The sequence below is a fragment of the Pollachius pollachius genome (genome assembly GCF_949987615.1).
Source record: "Pollachius pollachius genome assembly, chromosome: 5".
Taxonomy (NCBI): domain Eukaryota; kingdom Metazoa; phylum Chordata; class Actinopteri; order Gadiformes; family Gadidae; genus Pollachius; species Pollachius pollachius.
Window position 1 is genome coordinate 2,968,319 of NC_136938.1, and position 21,799 is coordinate 2,990,117.

Consider the following 21,799-nt stretch of genomic DNA (forward strand, 5'->3'; position numbering starts at 1 on the left):
GCCGTCTCAGTATTATGGGGACGCGTAGTGGTTTTTCCCCTCTCTTCAAGAGGTTCTTCCATGACGGTTGATGGTGTTGATGATAGATTCTACTTTGACTATGTTTTCGGTGTGGTAAATGGTGTTTATAATTTAAAATATTATTGTATGGTCATCTAAGATGACCAAGGAGGGACTGTTACGTATTTTAGGAACACAAGCTGTATTTCCCTCACTTAACCAATAGGGGGTAGGACCAAATATATAAGCCGTAAATACTACACATAGCCACAAGGGAAAGCAGGACATTACTGAAGGCTACAATAGATACTTTAGCCACAGAGGGCAGCATCACAGACCAGGCGAGGAAAACCGAGGATTACGTCACACCGGTTTCTCTCCGAGTCTTCCGGTCCTCGCTGAGTCCATAAAGAAGACCACCTGGCCACGAAACCTTTAGAACTCTCCCGGCAGCGATTACCATACGTGGGTTTGTGGTTAGGATCAGCTAGGAGAACACTCTCGCACGTGCTAAGGCACATCTCCAATCTCCCTTTACTTCAGAACATCAGTTTACCATACCGAAAATACTTTATACAAATAAAGTCTCGTTAAAGCTATTCCTTTGGATTCGACCCCTCTTTCCAAGAAAAACATTGCAATATTTATATTTTCACATCCGGAGATTCGACCCTGAGGTAGATTCAAACTTGATGCCTTATATGTGTTGTTTTAAGGGGGTGGGCTTGCAAGGGGCGGGATATGACGTAGGGTCTACGTTCGCAAGAGGCGGGAAAAGTGCTAGAGCTGTCACAGACATCGTGGAGGTAGAACGGGCAGAACTCATCGAGATCACCTTAAATGTTGCTGCATCGATGCATCGTGTCTGCATTGCGTCCACGACAAGCATCGCTGAAAGATTGGAGCATGAGTTCCTGTTTGACCTGCATCGACGGCAGGGAAGGATCTGGGATGGCCGGGACCCTACTTCAGCTAACTATTAATAATAAGTCAATAATAATAATAATAATAATAATAAGTCAATAATAATAATAATAATAATAATAATAATAACATTATCTATATACGCGTGCAGCTGTGAACTCATTTATTGTAATTGATTGTATGATGTGTACTTTTAGGGTAATGATAAGCCCTATCCTTTAGCCTTCTTCTAAGTGCAAAAAGGCCATAAACCTGGATGGGACATGAGTAAGTTAGCACTGTATATAGAAAGACATGAATGGCTGTGCACCATCATGCACACATCTGCCAACTTCAACGAAGTGCTAATAGGTCATGAACCTGCAATAAGCTTGATGGGTTGTAGTAAGCAGGTGTATAGACCCCGCAAAAAGACGCAAATGACTGAAAAGTAGTGAACACATTCAAATATTTTTTAACCGAACAAAAGGCAACAGGTCGATTATCATTTAGTGTGCCACTGAACTAACGCCTGTATAGGTCTGAAGTGTGTGTGATTGCGGTGACTTGAGTGGATTTGCAACATAAGGGGGATTGTAGTGACCTCAGAGCCCAATTGTATTTATTGGGGCAGCACTTTGGGGGAACGGGAGTGGGTGCTCGACCTCGTGCCCGCGCTTTAAGCGCGTGCATGTTGCAGAGAATGTGCACCAACGCCCCCTAGGGGCCCACTCCACGGGGGTCACAGAACACGGTGTAACACCGGCACTGGAGCTGAGTGTGGAGGTGGATGAGTTAAGTGACCAGTACATGCAGGTTCCCGTCAGAGTGGTAGATATAACAGAGTGGCGACACTTCCATTGGACTCCGTTGTAGCGCCTACTTCCGGGGTATGGAGCCTCGAATAGTTCCAAACAACCATTTTACGGCGTAGGAGATCATTAATTTCCATTGCTGGCCGCCGAGTAACTTCTGAGGTAAATTGATTAAATAGCTACCTCTTTTGAATTATCAACTGTCTATATTGTATCAGAGGCCCTTTATGATGCATATACTGATATTTATTTGTATATGCACAGCGTAATTATATATATATTTGTCTTGGTAGACGACCGTTTGCCTGCTAGTTTGTTAGCTCAACTTCGCCATCTGTGAAGGTATCTCCAGGGGTAAATTGATTAAATAGCTACCTCTTTTGAAATTTCAGCTGTCTATATTGTATCAGGACCTTTATGAGGAATATACTGATATTTATTTGTATATGCACAGCGTAATTATATATATTTTTATCTTGGTAGACGACCGATTGCCTGCTGGTTTGTTAGCTCGACTTCGCCGTGTGATGGTATCTACACCAACAATTACAAAGTTCAGTAGTGAATCTAACTTTTAGTTAGTTAGTTATTTAGTTAGTTATTTATGTTGGATTGCTAGGATAATTTAGGTTGATTTAAGGACGGGTTTTATGATGCGATAGCTAGTAGAAAAAACAGTGTGTTTGTTTAACTATATCGTGGAAAGGGTGATGTTCAGCACATGAAGCCCTACAGATGCCGCCGCTTCAACAATGCTGATTATGATGGGCAGTCAATTTAACCTGTATGGCTTTTTCGTTTTAACTTCTTGTTGACTGAATTGTTTCTCTTTCTTAGTGCCAAATTGATTCTTTCTTAGTGCCAAATCGATTATTTTTTGTTTTGTAAGAGCCCTCTGCTCTCCTTCTCATTATTTTTTCCTTTTTAGTTGCCTTATTAGGTGAAAAACTCATTATTCCACCAAAAAAAATCAAGTCATTTTGAGATTTTACATGTTTTATACACAGAAATTAGTGTGACTGCTGATGCTGTTGGTGGATGCTGGTGGTGGCGGCTGACGACGTTTGCTGATGGTGGTGGCTGGTGCTGGCGTTGGCTGCTGGTAGATGCTGCTTGTTGTTACTGCTGGAATAAGAGGAGGCTGGGGGCTGCGGACGGTGGGCCAGGAATGGAGAGGCCAAATACATCCATGGCAATCAGTAAGCTGGTTGGCAGTGGCCTAGATGTTATGACCTCAGGTGAGGAAGTCTGCTTTGTTGAAATTGCCTTCTTAGTCTGACTCTTGCTTCCAAGGTACCCCTTATTATGCTTGTTTACCTTCCTCTCAGCCCTGATGCAGTTTGACTGAATCCTTAACCTCAGCCTGATATATGTTGACAAGATTTTTTTTTTCAGCTCATGGCATGAGGGAAGGTTGCTGTCCAGACCCATGGCCTCTCTTTCCAGCTGTGCCACTACATTGGAGGACTGCATGAGGGAATCACTCGTCTGAGAACGGAACAGCTGCTCCACGTTCTGCAGGAGTGAACACCTCATCGGATGGACGGTATAATGCTCCCCTTTTAAATTCTTTTAATACAAGTAATACAGCTCTCTCACTTGCGATGTTGGTGACTTTTTCCACCAGTGCACACTTTCATTCCTCACAGAGTGAGAAGCCGATAACCCTCTTCACTATGTATCCTGCCAGGTGGTAGAGGACACAGGACTCGGTCTTTGTCATGTCAGGTGGTGATGGGTCTACCAGCTGCTCCACTCTCACAACCTCAGAAGCACTGCAGCTGCTGTTCTGGGTGTCCAGGAAGTCCGCCAAGTGGTCTGATGCATCATCCAGGTAACTGCCAGTATGTGTTGTGGAGAGGAACTGCCCTACAGTGACAGCCCGTAGTGCATAGTGGAACTCCACAGGTGTCGGGACAGAGTTCCTCTGACGTATGCAAGAAAACGTATTTTCTAGGCAGTCCTGTGTGAACCGGCTTGTGAGAACAAATTTGTGCCCTTGTCTCAACAGATCTTGCTGGACCTCCAGAATTGTTGTTGTGGCCATCACCAGTCCAGTCTGGACTGGTTTCCAGCTGCCCTGGGGACCGATCTTCAGGCCCCGAAAAAGATGGATCGAGTCGCGGAGGAAGCTGATGGCCTTTTCATACTCTTCCATCTTGAAATGACTGAGGGCACAAACAACATTGCGGGATGACATGAGGTCAAACCAGTGGTCCAACTTCTCCAAAAACCATGACGTTGTAAGGTAGGACTGTGGTCTGCGCTCCTCCTCCACCATGTACCTCAGGGCTGCACTTGTTGACTTGCTGAATACGTGCATTGCTGAACTCACCTTCATCTTTTCGAAATGGCTAGGCTCCAGGACACCTCTGGACAGATTGGGTGCCAGCTTAAGTGCCATGCCCTCCTGGAAGGACACCAGATCCTTTAAGGGGGCAACAGAGACTTCACTCGATGCCAGCTGCTCCTTTTCCACCACATCCTGTGGTATGGTGATGATGTGACCACGGACAATGGCACTCTTCAAGTTCTTGACGAGATGAGGAACGTCAGGCATGAAATGGAGGCGCTGGCTTGGCTCAACAGGATGCTGGATCCATGGCTTGTCATAGGTCACCCCAAAGGACTTCCACATTGCTCTATTGGGGCTCCCCATGTCTGTGGTGATGTTCAGTACATGAAGCCCTACACATGCCGCTGCTTCAACAATGTTGATTATGATGGGCTGGTAAACTGCTCCATTGGTGGAATTGCCACTATAGTGGTAAGCCACAACTTGTTTCCACCGTGTTGTAACTCCAGCCAGCATAAACACCAGTGCATGTGTCGCTTGTCCTTTGTGCTCAGGCAGTGTGACATTGCCAAATAGCCTCCCCGTTCCCAAATGGAGCTCCACGCCTGGAGTAATGGACATCTCATCTAAGGTGAGCACACACTCTCACTCCATTTCCGTCATACCACCTGCCTTCAGCCTCAGCATCTCAAACACTTCGCCCAAAACTCCTGGCTCCAGTTTTACGTGCTGCATCCTCCTTTGCAGCGTCCGGATGTTGGGCAGCGGAATATGCATTCGCTGGAGGGTTTTGTAACCAGTGGTGCCAGCAGTAAATTTAACCTGTATGGCTTTTTTAATTGTCTCCTTTCCCCACCGTATTTGTCTATTTTCCTGTCCAAGGGCTCTAATTTGGTCGGAATTAAACACTTTTTTTTTAATTCTTGTTGACTGAATTGTTTCTCTTTCTTAGTGCCAAATTGATTCTTTTTCGTTTTACAAGAGCCCTCTCTGCTCTCCTTCTGAATAATTTTTCCTTTTCTAGTTGCCTTATTAGGTCCTCCACAGTCGCCCCATCAGTCCCTGGCAGTCTGGTCCCTGGAGCAGCAGTCCCTGGAGCAGCTGGCCCTGGCAAAGTTATTACTTCACTGTTGACCCCTGACTGACTGGCCCTCGGCACACACATCCCTGGATCACCTGCCCCTGGATCACCTGCCACTGAATCGCCTGCCACTGGCAATGTGGCCTCTTGATTTCTCTCTCTGTCTCCTGTCATGTCCCTTTCAACGCTCTTGAAATCCACCTCAATTTCTCCCTCAATCTCTGTAAAAATTACAAGGTAATGTTGCTGTTATATGTATTTTGCCTTTGCATTTGCAACTACTGTCATCTCCAATGTAAGAAAATGAATTGAAGCGAAACATTTCTGCAATGTGAATTAAATTATCTGCCACAATCAGAAACCAATAAAATGTATAAATGGATCTACCGGCAAATAGTGTCTTATCTACATTGTGTGCAAATCCTCAGAGAATCCCTGCCTTCTGGTTGTTTTTTAAACTGAATGTACAAATATGAATTAGGTAATCTCATTCGTTGTGCAGTCTATCCTTGAATTACATGAAATGGGGAATATTGTTAGCTGCATGGATCATACCGAAGTTTAATTTAGCGCAATATGTGTGGTCCGTTGCACTTGTATCCAGAGGCACCCTCACAGAAGGGGGTTTCCTCCTCTTCGGTTTAGGGCGATGGATGAAAATTGTTGGGACTGCATCGGGCCTCAACTTCAACATCCCAACTACTTTTGTGGCTTTGAATTGGTCATTTTCAAAGTGTACCTGTAGGTAGGCTTGTAAGATCAGTTTCCATTGCACTTCAAATATCATTGGAAATTTGGAAAGTCATAATTCTCTACACTTACAATTATTATGCCCTTTGAAATGCTAGCAAGTGATCTGAAAATTACTTACGTTACATAGTTTGTGACTGTTGCTGACTGTCAGTAAGTTTTGACGGCTGACCATTGCCATCCATTTTTTCCTGCGCTCTTGGTCCTTGGGGAAGCCGTACATGTGGTAACCCTTCTCGGACCGATTGGAGCATCCAAATGCTGCACAGCCAACCATGGTATGACCATTTATCTACAAAATGTTAGTTGTAACCAATGAATCATGACACCATTGAAGATCACAGAGCGGGTAACAACTGTTCCTCAACCACTTATGCCCCGACTTTTGAGAATAGGTTAGTTCATGACCAAACGAGGATCCTCCCTCCTAAACCCATTTTGAATTTGCTCAGGGCTATTATCAGTATTGTAATTGCATAAAGTATAGTATATTTGCAACGTTATATGTTAATGGTTTGCCCTAAGTATATAGTGTTCCCTGCTGTGTCCATTGTTGAATCTGTTCACACAATCGCAATCACTTGTTCTTGTTGTCACACTAATTGTTTAATAAAAAAATACAATTTCATTCATCCAAGCGTAATGAGTTGTTATTCTTTAATATATTTGATACTTTGTGTGGCTTATATCTTTAAATGATCATGGTAGAACATCTTGAATACTTTGATTTAAAAACAGATGTAAGGTAAAAGTTAAGGTTAGGCCAGTATGCTAACACGAACGTGAAGCTTTCCCCCCAAAACTTAAAAACGTATCTAATAGCTTTCAGTTGTCCACCTACCACTCTAAAACAGACATTTACAAATATGCAATAAAGCAATAATGCAGTAAAAAAATAATAACAGTCAGACAAATACTTGTATCTGTTTTTTCATTCATATTTACCATTCAATATTGAAATCTCTGCTGTCGTCCCATAGAATAACATTGAAAGCGCGGCGTGTTTGGAACTATTGAGGCTTACATGAACCACGTGACAACCACGTGACCACCCTGTCGGCGAGATCATAGCGTGTCGCAACTCTCTCTCTCTATAGCTCTGGTTCCCGTATGGTGATCGGACCAATAAGACAGAGATAGAAAGAAAGCTAAAAACAAACTTGTTTTATTAGTTTAATTTAACCAAAAAAAAACAAGGAGTGAACAGCGACATCTAACGTTGAGGAAATAAACAGAAAGTTCCGATGAACAACTTCCTGCTGAAGAGTCGAGATGTCGGTGGACCATTTCAAACAAAAACTCTTACTGGTGTCTAACCAGCTCACCGAGTCTCAACTGAAGGAATTGATTTTCCTCTGCGGGTTCATCGGGAAGGCCCGTCAGGAGAAGATTTCCCAAGGATACGAACTATTTGAGGTCCTTATCGAACGGAAGAAAATACAACCCGACAACACGTTGTTCCTGAGTGATCTCCTGACTAAAGTCGGTCGAACCGACCTGTCGGATAAATTATCTCACCTCACTACTGGGAACTTTGGTTCTACTGGGGGTCCCAATGACCCTAGTGACGCAGAAGGAGGTATGCTACACCCTGTGTGTGTGTGTGTGTGTGTGTGTGTGTGTGTGTGTGCGTGTGTGTGTGTGTGTGTGTGTGTGTGACACCCACACACACAGAATCAACTCCCACAGAATCAAAGCCGCCTGTAAGTTTTGTAAAGAGCTCAACTTCACTTTTGTTTTCAACATATTCATGCCTTGGTTAATTATCTTAAGTGATTCTAGTTTATATGGGGTTATTATCCTATTTTATACATTCTGATTGTCGAATTGTAAATGTCATTCATCTAGGCTCCTCTCGAACCCGGTGAGCTCCTCCATGTTTCAGTCCTAGTGCATCAAACAGGTGTTGTTTGTACATTCATCGCAACGCTTTATCTCACCTTCCTGCAGTGAAAATTACTTTGGCCGCAGAGGTGATCGCTGACCATCTAGGGTTAAGCTGGCGCAAACTGGCCCGCAAGCTGGGCCTATCGGAGGTGAAGATCAAGAACATTGAGCGGAGGGGCCTGCAGATGGACCTGGAGGAGATGGCGATGGAGGTGGTCCGGGAGTGGAGGAGCGCCCAGCGGGGGGAGGCCAAGGTTGAGCACCTCCTGGTCGCCCTCAAAGCATGTGAGATGAACCTCACCGCAGAGAAGGTGGAGGAGAGGCTACGTGGGGCTAGTAAGCAGTGATGGAGCAACGTCCAAAAGATTGTTTATGCAGTGAAAGCAAACAGTGGTTTTGTTTTGGAGATGTGATGGTGGAGCGACTGACTGGTTAGGAGGAGGGCAGCCGGTAAATTATGCAATAAACGTCTGCTTTAAATCTTTCCTCATGATGGATCTCTATCTATTCAAACATCTCCTTTATCACTTAGGCTTAAATGTATAAAATAGGATAATAATTCCATATATACTAGAATCACTTAAGACAGCTAACTAAGACATGAATCATACATACATAAATACACACACACACACATAATATTCCGAGTGTTATGAATTGCTTGAACCACGGTCATATTTGTGAATGTCTGAAATCAGCATAGACACAAAAACAAGTTGTCCAAAACCTGGCAAGGCATTTTGTATTATGAGTTAAATCAGTTGAAATTGAAATTGAAAAAAGTACTAGTCGTTATAATAGCAATAAACATTTTAGTTTTGTTTTGTTGCATTAGCCTACATTTAAATATCTGTAATATTTGTAATATTCCCTCAATTACAAAACGACATGATCTGTTTGCCCCTGATGTCGTGCCCTGCTAGTGAACCCAGCAGGGGGCATGTGACCTCTACTGTGAAATAAATCAACACGTCTGAGAAGCAGGATCTTTATTGTTCCTACAACTTGATCTCAACGTTGAGTGGATCTGCTCTCAGCTGAAGTTCATGTCCACAGCCTCGTTCCTGTGGAGACATTAAGAGGAACCTCTGAATGGACGCGTGATGGCGGTGTTTTTTCAACTTTGATAAAAAGCATCTTTGAAGCTTGATGTTGAGTGTTCCTTTTGCTCATGCATACATTTACATTTTACATTTATGGCCAAACACACATTCACACACCGACGGCGGTGTCAGCCATGGAAGGAGACAGCCAGCTTGTCAGGAGCAGTCAGGGTGAGGCGTCTCGCTCAGGGTCCCCTCAACACTCTACGTGTGTGGGGATCGAACTAGCAACCTTCTGGTAACAAGTCGAACTGCTCTACCTTCCTGAGCTACTCCCTGTTGGGTTCCTGCGCTGCTCTGAAACTTGAGTGACAGGGGGACTCACAGCACTTGTAGAGGTTGTTGATTCTGATGATGTCGTTCTTGCTCATCTCCTGGGCCTGGCCGAAGGCCACGTTGGCATTGGGGATGGGGATCATGGTGGGCCGGTTGTTCTTGGAGAAGGCATACCTGCACGGTGGGAGAAGGAGGAGTCGAATGGTTTGTTTTGGTTGTTAATCACCATCTGGTTAATAAACGGTAGTTGATGTGAATTGCGCCGTGCCGCCGGAGGCGGGCTAACCTCTCATACTGCATCACGGAGCCGTAGTCGTACGGCGTGCCCTGGTTCAGCGTGTTGATCTTGTTAAAGTTGTATTTCATATCTAAGGAGGAGAGCGCAGATTCACAACTCAAGGAAACAGACGCAGTAAAACGTCCCTACAGAACCGAGGAGGATGAGGAGGAGACACTGGGAGGAGGAGGAAGAGGAGGAGGAGGAGAGCGTGACGGGAGACTAGGAGGAAGAGGAGTAGAGCGTGACGGGACACTAGGAGGAGGAGAAGAGCGTGACACACTGGGTCCTCACCATCGATGATGTTCTCCCAGGCCACCTGGATGTACTGGTCGCGGTCGGAGCGCGTCTGCTCGTGGTTGAAGCCCAGGGCGTGCAGCAGCTCGTGCTGGACCGTCCCATGGTAGAGGCAGCCATGCCGGGCCAGGGACACCACCTGCTTACCCCCCGTACGACCCACCCAGGAGTAGCAGCTAAAGGGAACACACAGGGGGCAAGGGGTTAGAGGTCACAGGGTCAGAGGTCACAAGGTGGGTTTCCGCTGGACTTTCCATTTTCAATCCTGCTAACAGATGTTTTTAAGTGTCTGCTCTCAAATAGTGAACTAGCTGCTAAGATCTCCTCTGCAGGCTTCCATCACTAAGATGACATCATGTATATGTGTTGCTCCTCTAACAGAGGATTTGTTCCAATCGGTTGAAGGTGGTTTACTGAGCGAAGTGTTTGCATTCGACTGGTCTCTCACCCGCTCTGAGACTCGATGCTGAGCCACTCCACGTCGTTCTGGAAGGTGGGCCGGAAGCGGATGCAGGACACGGCGGAGAAGGACTCTAGGCCCCGGGTGATGATAGCCTTCTCCCGGGCCGCTGCCGCACACACAGGGGGAGCAGAACCTCATCAGTCCAGGAGGGACGTTATGAGAGATCCTGTACTGCAGAACGTCTTGGACCAGTTTCTGCAAAAATTCTGGAACCAAGTTCTGAGGAAGATAAAGGCTTGACTGGGCCCAGCCCATTTTTTATCCTATTTAAGATTTCTACATTGATATTTGAATTCTCTTACTTTCTCTCTGACAATTCTGTATGATAAACAAACACAATCTTTCTTTGCTATTGTAAAACAGACAACAAGTTTACTGTGCATCAGAGAGCAGCATGGCTCCTGAAATAACATCCAAGGAAAGATGAAGGAAAAGGATCCCAGAAGGATCTGAGAGGATCTGAAAGGATCCCAGTGGATCCCAGAAGCGGCAGCCACTCACAGTACTGGTTGGAGATGTAGTAGGGGATGTAGACGAGGCCGTCTGTCCACTTCCTCCACAGGCAGCCCTGCGCGGTGCAGGGGTCGGCGTTCCTCTCCGCCAAAGACTTGATGGCGATGTCTCCCTCCACCACCACGGGCTCATTAGGGCGGAGAGCTGTAGGGGTCCGCAGACGACAGGGGTTAGGGAGCTCTCAGGGTACTGGGGTACTGGGGGGGCTGCAACGCCACTCATGGAGCAGTGGGATTTTGGTTGCATATTGAAGTAATAGTCGATAATGTATTATGTCAATGTTTGAAAGATTAGTTTAAGAAGGACAGATTCTGCACGCCCCCTCGGTGGCTGGGCTCACCCCCACCCCAGACCAGGGTTGGGGGTGTTGGGAACCCGATTTATTGTCAAAGTTTGCAACGATCCATGACCTGGTGCCCCATGCTGCCATGCAGGAGGTCTCTCCCTGAGTGTGTGTGGTGATGGCCGGTTTAACCTGTTGCATATTGATTTCTCATTGGTCAACAAGTGTGCAGCCCCACCCAGCAGTCTGACTCGGGCAGGTGAGGCTGCCTCAACCAACCAGCCGGGCTCAGTGAGGGGTTCTCTTTCATCTTACTGCGGCCTCGGTTGGCTCTCTCCAGAAGCTCTCCCACGGACATCCCCAGGGAAGGGACTTCCTCTTGGCGGACCCCCTCTGCGCAAAGCAAACACAGCACATGGGGTCTCAACCCGGGAATGTGAACCACATCAGCATCTCAACGTCGTCTAAAGACTCAATTCACTACATATGTGTTGGTTTATTGTTTGTTCATTTTCCTCAGCGTATTACAAGAATAAGGCTTATTTATTTACTTATTAATTTATATGGCTGATGTAATTACGACAGAATCTGAGGACCTTAACTCCTACTAAAGTGGGCCTCATAACCACAAATAACGTCATAATGTTGAGGCATCGAATACTTTGATTCTACTCTCATGCCAGATGAAATCACTGGACACACTGACTTCTGTTTGAGGGAGCTGGTAAACAAAGGGTCTTCCTTACCTTCCTGGACGTATCCACGAGAGATATGAAAAGAAAGAGCATGAAAACATTAATTAAACATAGCAGGTACTCCTCTACTCTTCTTGGCCCAACCAGGCTCATTCAATCTGGCCCCCTAATCATCCTCCTGTATAATTGGCTGACTCATTCATTCCCTCACTCTCCACCTCAAGCTGGTGTGTGGTGAGCGTTCTGGCGCAGATTGGCTGCTGTGCATCACCCAAGTGGGTGCAACACACTGGTGGTGGTTGGTAAGTGAGGTCCCCCCTTCACTGTAAAGCATCTTTCAGTGTCTAGAAAAGCGCTATATACAGTGGGGCAAAAAAGTATTTAGTCAGCCACCAATTGTGCAAGTTCTCCCACTTAAACAGATGAGAGAGGCCTGTAATTTTCATCATAGGTAAACCTCAGCTATGAGAGACAAAATGAAAAAAAAAATCTAGAAAATCACATTGTCTGATTTTTAAAGATTTTATTTGCAAATTATGGTGGAAAATAAGTATTTGGTCAATAACAAAAGGTCATCTCAATACTTTGTTACATGCCCTTTGTTGGCAATGACAGAGGTCAAATGTTTTCTGTAAGTCTTTACAAGGTTTTCACACACTGCTGCTGGTATTTTGGCCCATTCCTCCATGCAGATCTCCTCTAGAGCAGTGATGTTTTTGGGCCTTCGCTGGGCAACACAGACTTTTAACTCCCTCCAAAGATTTTCTATGGGGTTGAGATCTGGAGACTGGCTAGGCCACTCCAGGACCTTGAAATGCTTCTTACGAAGCCACTCCTTCGTTGCCCAGGCGGTGTGTTTGGGGTCATTGTCATGCTGAAAGACCCAGCCATGTTTCATCTTCAGTGCCCTTGCTGATGGAAGGAGGTTTTCACTCAAAATCTCAATATACATGGCCCCATTCATTCTTTCCGTCACACGGATCAGACGTCCTGGTCCCTTGGCAGAAAAACAGCCCCAAAGCATGATGTTTCCACCCCCATGCTTCACTGTAGGTATGGTGTTCTTTGGATGCAACTCAGCATTCTTTCTCCTTTAAACACGACGAGTTGAGTTTTTACCAAAAAAGTTATATTTTGGTTTCATCTGACCATATGACATTCTCCCAATCCTGTTCTGGATCATCCAAATGCTCTCTAGCAAACTTCAATCGGGCCCGGACATGCACTGGCTTTAGCAGGGGGACACGTCTGGCACTGCAGGATTTGAGTCCCTGGCGGCGTAGTGTGTTAGTGATGGTAGCCTTTGTTACTTTGGTCCCAGCTCTCTGGAGGTCATTCACTAGATCCCCCCGTGTGGTTCTGGGATTTTTGTTCACCGTTCTTGTGATCATTTTGACCCCACAGGGTGAGATCTTGCGTGGAGCCCCAGATCGAGGGAGATTATCAGTGGTCTTGTATGTATTCCATTTGCTAATAATTGCTCCCACAGTTGATTTCTTCACACCAAGCTGCTTACCTATTGCAGATTCAGACTTCCCAGCCTGGTGCAGGTCTACAATTGTGTTTCTGGTGTCCTTTGACAGCTCTTTGGTCTTGGCCATAGTGGAGTTTGGAGTGTGACTGTTTGAGGTTGTGGACAGGTGTCTTTTATACTGATAAGGAGTTCAAACAGGTGCCATTAATACAGGTAACAAGTGGAGGACAGAGGAGCCTCTTAAAGAAGAAGTTACAGGTCTGTGACAGCCAGAAATCTTGCTGGTTTGTAGGTGACCAAATACTTATTTTCCACCATAATTTGCAAATAAATTCTTAAAAAATCAGAAGTTGTGATTTTCTGGATTTTTTTTTTCATTTTGTCTCTCATAGCTGAGGTTTACCTATGATGAAAATTACAGGCCTCTCTCGTCTTTTTAAGTGGGAGAACTTGCACAATTGGTGGCTGACTAAATACTTTTTTGCCCCACTGTAAATCCATCCATCAATCCATTACTCGTTATTTGTGTCTGTGTTGTCTCTGTAGTGTGTTTGTTTCAGCATAAACACGCCAACCTTTCTTCAATACACATGAAAACTGGGTGCCCTACCTCAGTCTGCCCCTGGACCAGAGCAGCTGATGCCAGCAGCAGAGCAAACACAGCCAAAGACATCTTCACCATCATAGCAACAGGTTTCTGGTGGAGAGAGAGATAGGGAGAGAGAGAGAGAGAGAGAGAGAGATAGAGAGAGATGGTTGGCAGGCTCATGCTGGTACTGAAGTCATGCTGTGCAGCAGCGCAAAGCAATATCATTTGCCCTCTCTCAGTAAAAACAAAATGCATTTCTGTTACGGCCTTAAGGTACCGATATGGACAAGTCTTCTCCGACTGTAGATCAGAGCAGGGAGTAGGCCTTACCTTGAGTTCAGAAACACGGTTTGTGAGTTCTGAGCCACTGGACGGTGTTTTATATGGTCACATGTGGGATGTGGACATCTGGGGGAGCCTTCAAAAATAGATTTTTAGATTGTTTCTGAGAATCCTTGCAGCCCGTGTGAAACACCACATATGTGTGTCTGGGTCGGGGCCCATGTGTGTGTACACACTAGGGGGGAACATAAGGATACCCTGGTCATGTGTGTCATGCCCATGATTTGGGGTTTAATGCACTGAGATACTATTCTTACTTTTCCTAACTACAGGAGGGCTCTCATTTCCATCAAGGTCAGAAAACGCACCACATTAAAACAATAAACACAATACTACATCCGCTTCATGTTATATTAGGAGTATTTAACATGTTTGTATACCTTTAGATGTATTGTCTGGCAGCAGTGTCTCACCAGCAGCAAACATTGTTTATACAATCAATAAACTACAAGATGCTCTTTGTTACATCTATCACCTTATAATATCCTAAAGCCACGTGTGACATAATGCCCTATAATGATCTTTAATACATCAGGGAGGATGATGGTAATCGATGTTGAACCGACACACGTTAGGCTGCCTTAACGGGGCAGTGTGTAGATTTAGTGGCCTCCACCATCGGCGGATCACCTCCCATGATCCCTGACTAAATGATTAAATTATTTATTTGTTTCTCCTCCACTATGGAGGGAATACTATTTATTCATTAGGCTTAGGCAAGGATTTTTATTTTCTGCGGGGCTGATGGTGTGTGTGTGTTTTTGTTTATTGTATAATGTTGGGTATGGACACACCCTGCTGCTCCTCCACATCTGAAGTTCCTAACAGAAAAATAAAGCTATTCGAATTTGAATAGACCCCTGACCCCTGCCTTTCCAACGAAGTTGGGGAGCTACGGTGGCCTGCAGGCACCTTTAGCTATTCCAAAATTATTTCATAGTCTACGACACCATAAATCAGCAAAGACAGCAATGACAAGTGAGGAGGCTCATGGATAGATTAATAAATGGTATTTAGCTATTTAGTGTGTACAACTTAGGTCCTAGCATGAAAGTAAGATAGTGATTGTTGTTAATTGTTCTACATTGTGGTAGCATCTCAGCCTATCTGGAGTTGTTGTCCATTCTGTGCTCCTGACACGGAAACCTGGCGGCCTCCGTGTAAGAGGACCCCTCCCTGTGTAGGTATAAAGGCCTTATTCTAAGGGATTGTACACTCATTTAAATGTATACTAACTAAGACGTATTTAGGAATATTATGTAGAGTTTGCGCACGCGAGCGCTCCACCTCTAGTTGTAATTAAACCCATAGCAATAATGTGGAAACCCCAGTCGATAATGTAACAAATTTCTGAGCGCATAATATAATTACATTTTGCCTATGATTTTACAACCCATAGCATTCGTTCACCACAATATACTCTTAAAAGCAGTGCCAACATTTTAATATTTTTTAACCACTCAGCAAACAAAAGGCAACAGGCTGATTATCATTTAGGGGGCCACTCAATGACATGCAGAACCGTCATCAACACGCCCACTGAAGTGGTATGAGAAATACAGAATTTTCCTTATTCACATATAAGGTAATTTACATTTCCTACAGAGAAAATACTACCTCAGGGGTAGCATTATTCAGGACATTTTCAGAGTACAAATGTCAGGATGTTGTTCACACATACGGCCAGTCAGGAGAATATCAGGATTTACACGTATGTGAAAGCAGCTAGTGTGTGAGCATTTGATTACATTATAAAATGTGTCAATTTATGGTAACGGGGTAATTGTTCAATGGAAAGTGTAGTATACTATGCATGCAAATCAATTATTAAATAGCTTTTACTGTTATTCAGGGATGAAAACTGCATTGACATTTTAAAATGCAAGGCAACTACTTTTGCTTAATTGAAAAATGATAATCATCATTGTGATTAAACATCTCTTCCAGTGTCCTGGCCATGACGGGCACTATGGGAGAAATTAACCATTACTTTCTATATTAACTATGAATATTATCAGGCCTATATATCATATAGATACATTAATAGTGGAAAGCAGCAAAATCACCTCTGAATTCATAGGAGAGACTAGCATGGCACCAGAGAGTCTGGGGCCAAGGCGTACTGACGTCCACCTAATGTTTAGATTAACTGTGGATGATGACCACATACTTAAAGGAATGTATTGCTGACCGGCCTTACCATAAAAGGTTATCTTTTATGCATGCTGTGGGCGGTCATACCATATGGAAAACAGCTTTGTTTGTGAGAATAAAAAGAGGCCGGGATCTTTTGGTCGGCAGTGTCTTTGCAAACCTCACTCGGCTTCGTTGTTGCTAGTTCGCAGGTAGCGATAAAGTCTCTTGTCATACTTGATTCGGACTCCTCGATTCCTCATGCTCTCTTAGTTAGTTGAAGTGATAGAATTCGGTTATTTTCTACCACAACAGCAGTAGCCTACAGTCACACATAGCATGCACACAAAACATAGGAAAAATAAAACAACTAAAACAGGTCCAAAGGGGGGAGGGGGGGATATCGATATTGCAAGACATTTTGGGAGGCTCAAGGAGTAGAGTAATATTATGTTTGAGCAACAAAGTGTAAAGGCATTTGGGGAGGCTCAAGGAGGAGGGTAATATTACATTTGAGCAACAAAGTGTAGTCTTGTGGTGGACTCTATAGACATAATTCACCATACTGTGTTATTGACATGTTTTCGTTGTGTTATAGGGACGCTGTCTCTTTAAGAATCACGTGACTTCTGTGTCGATATGCCGGTCGGTGCGATGTTTGAATTTAACGGTTTTTATATGACAAAATGAACGACCTGCTGTTGCTGGTCGAGGTGAGAAATTGTCTCTTCCCTTATTTTATCGCAATTTCTAAAGTCTATTGACAGAACGTGTTACCTGGCAGAATTTGTCGACGTGTTTAAAAACATAACGTCTTACCTGGGCGAGTGTCGCTTCGGTGTGTGCGCGTGCGTGTGTGTACCTGCCGTGTGTCGATGGCGGAGCCGTTAAACGTCTTTACCTGTGTGTGTGTGTGTGTGTGTGTGTGTGTGTATTGTGTGTGTATGTGTGTGCGTTTCCGTGTATGTTCGTGCGCATGTGCTTGCTTGCAGTGTATATGCGTTTGCGCTTGGCACATGCGCACTTGAGTAACTTGAGTAACTGGTGCGGCAGGCCTGCTATTATAGTAGTAATAGCAGGCCTGCTAGTCCATTCTGTTGGATGCCACAATAAAAACTGTGTGTTTTTTAACACTATGGTGTAGTGACTACATTATGGGTTAGTGTTCCCCTCTTACTGATCGAGTGGGAGGGAACTGGCTATGAGTCACGGGGGTCTAGGGGGACGGGTTATGCGGTTGCACGAGTTCTAGCCATGCGCTGTGAGTGATTGTTCCTGCTCTGTCTTTTTTGGATTAAAACGGTTATTATTACGCTGCCTACGTCCTCCTTTTCCTCCGGCACTACATCGGTGACCCCGACGTTCGTTTTTGTTATTTATTCATGTACAAAAACCGCACAAGCTAACACTGCTATTCTGCAACATGTCCGCCCGAGGAAGACGTTCACAGCGGCAGACATCACCGTCTCCTGTCAGGGTGATGCAGGTCGTGCGCACCCCCACTCTTAAGCTGCCAGAGTTCTGGGACTCAACGCCTGCTGCATGGTTCACTATAGTGGAGGCACATTTCTACAAAAGCGACGTTACCGACGACGACGACCGGTACAACCATGCTGTGGCTATGTTAGGCAGCTCCACCGCAGCGCGTGTGGTGGGGTTTCTGTCCGCCCCCCCGGCGACAAACAAGTATGAGAGCCTCAAGGCCCTGCTCCTGGAGACATTTGAGCTGTCCACCGCAGAGAGGGTGCGCCGCTTGTTTGACATGTCGGACTTGGGAGACGAGAGGCCCTCTGCACGTATGGAGAGGATGCTAAACCTGCTCGGTACAGAAGACCCCATGATCCTCTTCAAGGAGCTGTTTATGCGCACACTGCCAGCTCAGGTCAGGATGGCGCTTGCTAAAGCCACCATCGTTGGACCCCGCGCCCTGGCCAGGGAGGCAGACTGGTTCGTCTTGGCCATGCCTCAACGGTCCCCGGACCTGCTGGCTCTCGCGGCTGCTCCACCGCCGGACCGTCGCAGGAGAGCGAAGGACGACGCCAGACCCTCGGGCCAGCAGGGTAACGCTGCGGGCCATTGTTTCTACCACGGCACTTTTGGCGCCAAGGCCAAACGATGCCGCTCGCCCTGCTCCTTTGGACCGGCGGGAAACGGCAGGGCAGGCGTTCGGTAGTAGCCCTGAGCGCTGGTGTCACCAACAGGCTGCTCTTCATAAAAGACACCATTTCCGGTCGCAGATTCCTTTGTGAAACAGGTGCCCAATGGAGCATCATTCCGTCAGGGGGATCGGAGGTGGCGAAGGGGGAGCACGGTCCGCAGTTGGTGGGTGCGGACGGCACGCCTATCCGTTCCTATGGCACTAGAGCGGTGGATGTTTGCTTCGGTGGACAACGCTTTACCTGGGATTTTGTCGTCGCAGCTGTCACATTTCCCCTCCTGGGCGCTGATTTTCTGTGCGCCCACAACCTGTTGGTGGACGTGGGGAACAGGCGCCTGGTCAACTCGCAGACTTTCGCTTCCTTCGCCTGTACGCAGGGGGAGGCGATCTACAGCGGGTTGTCCAACACACTCGCCCACAGCGACCAGTACCTTCGGCTGCTCGCCGAATTCCCTGACCTCACTAAGCCCACCTTCTCCGCTCCCACGGTGAAGCATGGTGTGGAGCACCACATCGAGACCGATGGGCCTCCCCTCCACGCCAGGGCCAGGCGCCTCAACCCGGAGAAGCTGTCCGTCGCCAGGGCGGAGTTCGCGCACATGGAGCAGGTGGGCATTGTTCGACGCTCGAACAGCCCCTGGGCGTCTCCCCTGCACATCGTCCCTAAGCCAGACGGTGGGTGGCGCCCATGTGGGGACTACCACCGCCTCAACGACGCGTCCAAGCCTGACCGCTACCCAGTCCCGCATATCCAGGACTTTTCGGCGCATCTGGCGGGCGAACGCTTCTTCTCCAAGGTGGACCTGGTACGGGGGTACTATCAGGTGCCGGTGCACCCAGAGGACGTCCCTAAGACAGCCGTCGTCACCCCCTTCGGTCTCATCGAGTTTCTGCAGATGCCCTTCGGCCTGAGGAACGCGGCGCAGACCTTCCAACGCCTCATGCACTCGGTGCTCCAGGACCTGCCCTTCCTCTTCGTCTACTTGGATGACATCCTCGTCGCGAGCACCACAGAAGAGGAGCACCTGTTCCACCTCCGGACCCTCTTCACGCGACTCAGCCAACATGGGCTGATTGTCAATCCGGCGAAGTGTGAGTTCGGACGACACACCCTTGACTTTCTCGGGCATCAGGTCTCCGCGGAGGGTGTGACCCCCCTACCCTCGAAGGTAGAAGCTGTTGCAGCCTTCCCACGCCCCTGCACAGTCAGCGAGCTCAAGGGGTTCATCGGGATGGTGACTTTCTACTATCGCTTCCTCCGCCACATAACTCACATCCTGCACCCACTGTACGAGGCCCAGAAGGGCAAGGCTCTGAAACAACCGGTCGACTGGACGGCGGAACGTGTCAAGGCCTTCCAGGACACCAAGGCCAACATGGCCCGCGCGGCCATGTTGGCCCACCCCTCACCCTCTGCGCCCACTGCTCTCACCACGGACGCATCAGACTTTGCCGTGGGGGCGGTGTACGAGCAGTGGGTTGGGGATGCCTGGCAGCCACTCGCATTCTTCAGCCGCCAGCTGTCTCCCAGAGAGCGCAAGTACAGCATCTTCGACAGGGAGCTCCTCGGGTTGTGGCTCGCGGTCAGACACTTCCGTTTTTTGCTGGAAGGCCGTAAGTTTACGGCCTACGTGGACCACAAGCCGCTCACACACGCCATGTCCAAAACCACGGAGCCTTGGTCCGACCGCCAGCAGCGCCAACTCTCCTACATCTCCGAGTTCACCACAGACATTTCATCCAGCACGTGGCTGGGAAGTCCAACGTGGTCGCCGATTGTCTCTCCAGGGCGGTGGTCGGTCCAGCTGAACTTGGACTACTCCCGCATGGCTGTGGATCAGGCTGCCGACCCCTCCGTCCAAGCTCTAAAGTCGTCGAACACAGGGCTGCGCCTGGAGGAGGTGCTCTTCAGTGACACAGGGGCCAAGCTCCTGTGCGACGTTTCCATGTGTCAGCCAAGGCCAGTAGTCCCCGCCAACTGGAGACGCCCCGTCTTCGAGGCGGTGCACAGCTTATCTCACCCGGGTAGGAAACCGTCCTCACGGCTGGTGTCAGAGAAGTTCGTCTGGCACGGGCTCAAGAGGGATGTGAGGTCCTGGGTCGACACTTGCACTGCCTGTCAACGCGCCAAGGTGCATCGCCATGTCAAGGCCCCCCTGGAACAGTTCGCGGTGCCCGAGCGGAGGTTCGACCATGTCATGTGGACCTGGTGGGACCCCTGCCCCCCTCGCACGGCTTCACCTACCTCTTTACCATGGTGGACAGGACGACCCGCTGGCCGGAAGCAGTCCCACTCTCCTCAACGACAGCCCCCGACCTGGCCCGGGCGTTCATCGCGGTGTGGGTCTCCCACTACGGCACTCCTGCTGACCTCTCCTCTGACCGCGGCCCGCAGTTTACTTCGGGGCTGTGGGCGGCGGTGGCAGAGAATCTGGGGGTCAAGCTCCACCGCACTACCGCCTACCACCCACAGGCTAACGGACTTGTGGAGCGCTTTCATCGCTCCATGAAGGCCGCCCTTCGGGCCAGCCTCACGGACAGCAACTGGCTCGACAAACTGCCATGGGTCATGCTGGGGCTCAGGACGGCGCCCAAGGAGGACCTCCGGTCATCGTCGGCTGAGCTGGTGTTCGGACAGCCGCTGCGGGTCCCTGGTGACTTCATCCCCAAGCCGACGGAGCCCTGGTCCGCCTCCACTCAGCGCGCCTCCCTGCTGGACGGCGCCAGGGCCTTCGCCCCGGTCCCGACCACGCGGCATGGCGTCCCTGCTTCGCGGGTGCCCCCGGAGCTGCAGTCTGCGGGTTACGTTTTCATCCGCCACGACGGCCACAGGGCTCCGCTACGACCTCCCTATGACGGACCCTTCCGTGTCATCGAGGCAGGAGCCAAGAGCTTCATGGTTGATATGGGGGGTACGCCGGAGTGTGTGTCTGTTGATCGCCTCAAACCGGCTCACTTGGACCTTGAACTGCCCCCGGACTTGGCTCTGCCACCGCTCAGGGGCCGCCCCCCCATCCTACCCCCCCTGCCACGCCGTGGCCATTCCCCCCTCCAACCCCTACAAGCCCCTACAGCTTGCGGCCCTCGGGTCGACGCTGCCCCCCGCCCCGCACAACAAGAGGATGTGATGGACGATGTCACACCTCCTCCCGCACCTCCTGACTTTGCCTACAGTCGTAGGGGCCGGGCCATACGCCCTTCTCGCCGCGGGGATTTTGAATATTGAGGTGAACACTGGGGGGGCTGGTGTAGTGACTACATTATGGGTTCGTGTTCCCCTCTTACTGATCGAGTGGGAGGGAACTGGCTATGAGTCACGGGGGTCTAGGGGGACGGGTTATGCGGTTGCACGAGTTCTAGCCATGCGCTGTGAGTGATTGTTCTGCTCTGTCTTTTTTGGATTAAAATGGTTATTATTACGCTGCCTACGTCCTCCTTTTCCTCCGGCACTACAATAGTATGAT

The 21,799-nt window shown here is 48.0% G+C and overlaps 2 protein-coding genes and 1 long non-coding RNA gene across 3 annotated transcripts; 2 read left to right on the plus strand and 1 right to left on the minus strand.

Moving 5' to 3' along the window:
• The first annotated feature begins 4,096 nt into the window (after positions 1–4,096).
• On the plus strand, positions 4,097–5,094 carry LOC307076198. Its single transcript, XR_013811887.1, has 3 exons — positions 4,097–4,645; positions 4,762–4,838; positions 5,039–5,094. It is a non-coding gene; the product is annotated as an uncharacterized lncRNA (long non-coding RNA).
• Positions 5,095–6,963: 1,869 nt separating this feature from the next.
• fadd (Fas (tnfrsf6)-associated via death domain) lies at positions 6,964–8,217 on the plus strand. The gene is made up of 2 exons (XM_079736630.1): positions 6,964–7,424; positions 7,796–8,217. Exons 1-2 carry the CDS (start codon positions 7,118–7,120, stop codon positions 8,077–8,079), a joined length of 591 nt encoding a protein of 196 aa, XP_079592756.1. The 5' UTR covers positions 6,964–7,117; the 3' UTR covers positions 8,080–8,217.
• An 887-nt stretch (positions 8,218–9,104) lies between these two features.
• Positions 9,105–13,795, minus strand: LOC307075762 (hatching enzyme 1.2-like; the record flags this gene model as incomplete). The annotated part of the gene is made up of 8 exons (XM_079736457.1): positions 9,105–9,285; positions 9,398–9,479; positions 9,683–9,861; positions 10,134–10,254; positions 10,650–10,805; positions 11,224–11,337; positions 11,691–11,694; positions 13,724–13,795. The coding sequence occupies 8 exons, from the start codon at positions 13,793–13,795 to the stop codon at positions 9,105–9,107; spliced, it is 909 nt and encodes a 302-aa protein (XP_079592583.1).
• Positions 13,796–21,799: the final 8,004 nt, after the last annotated feature.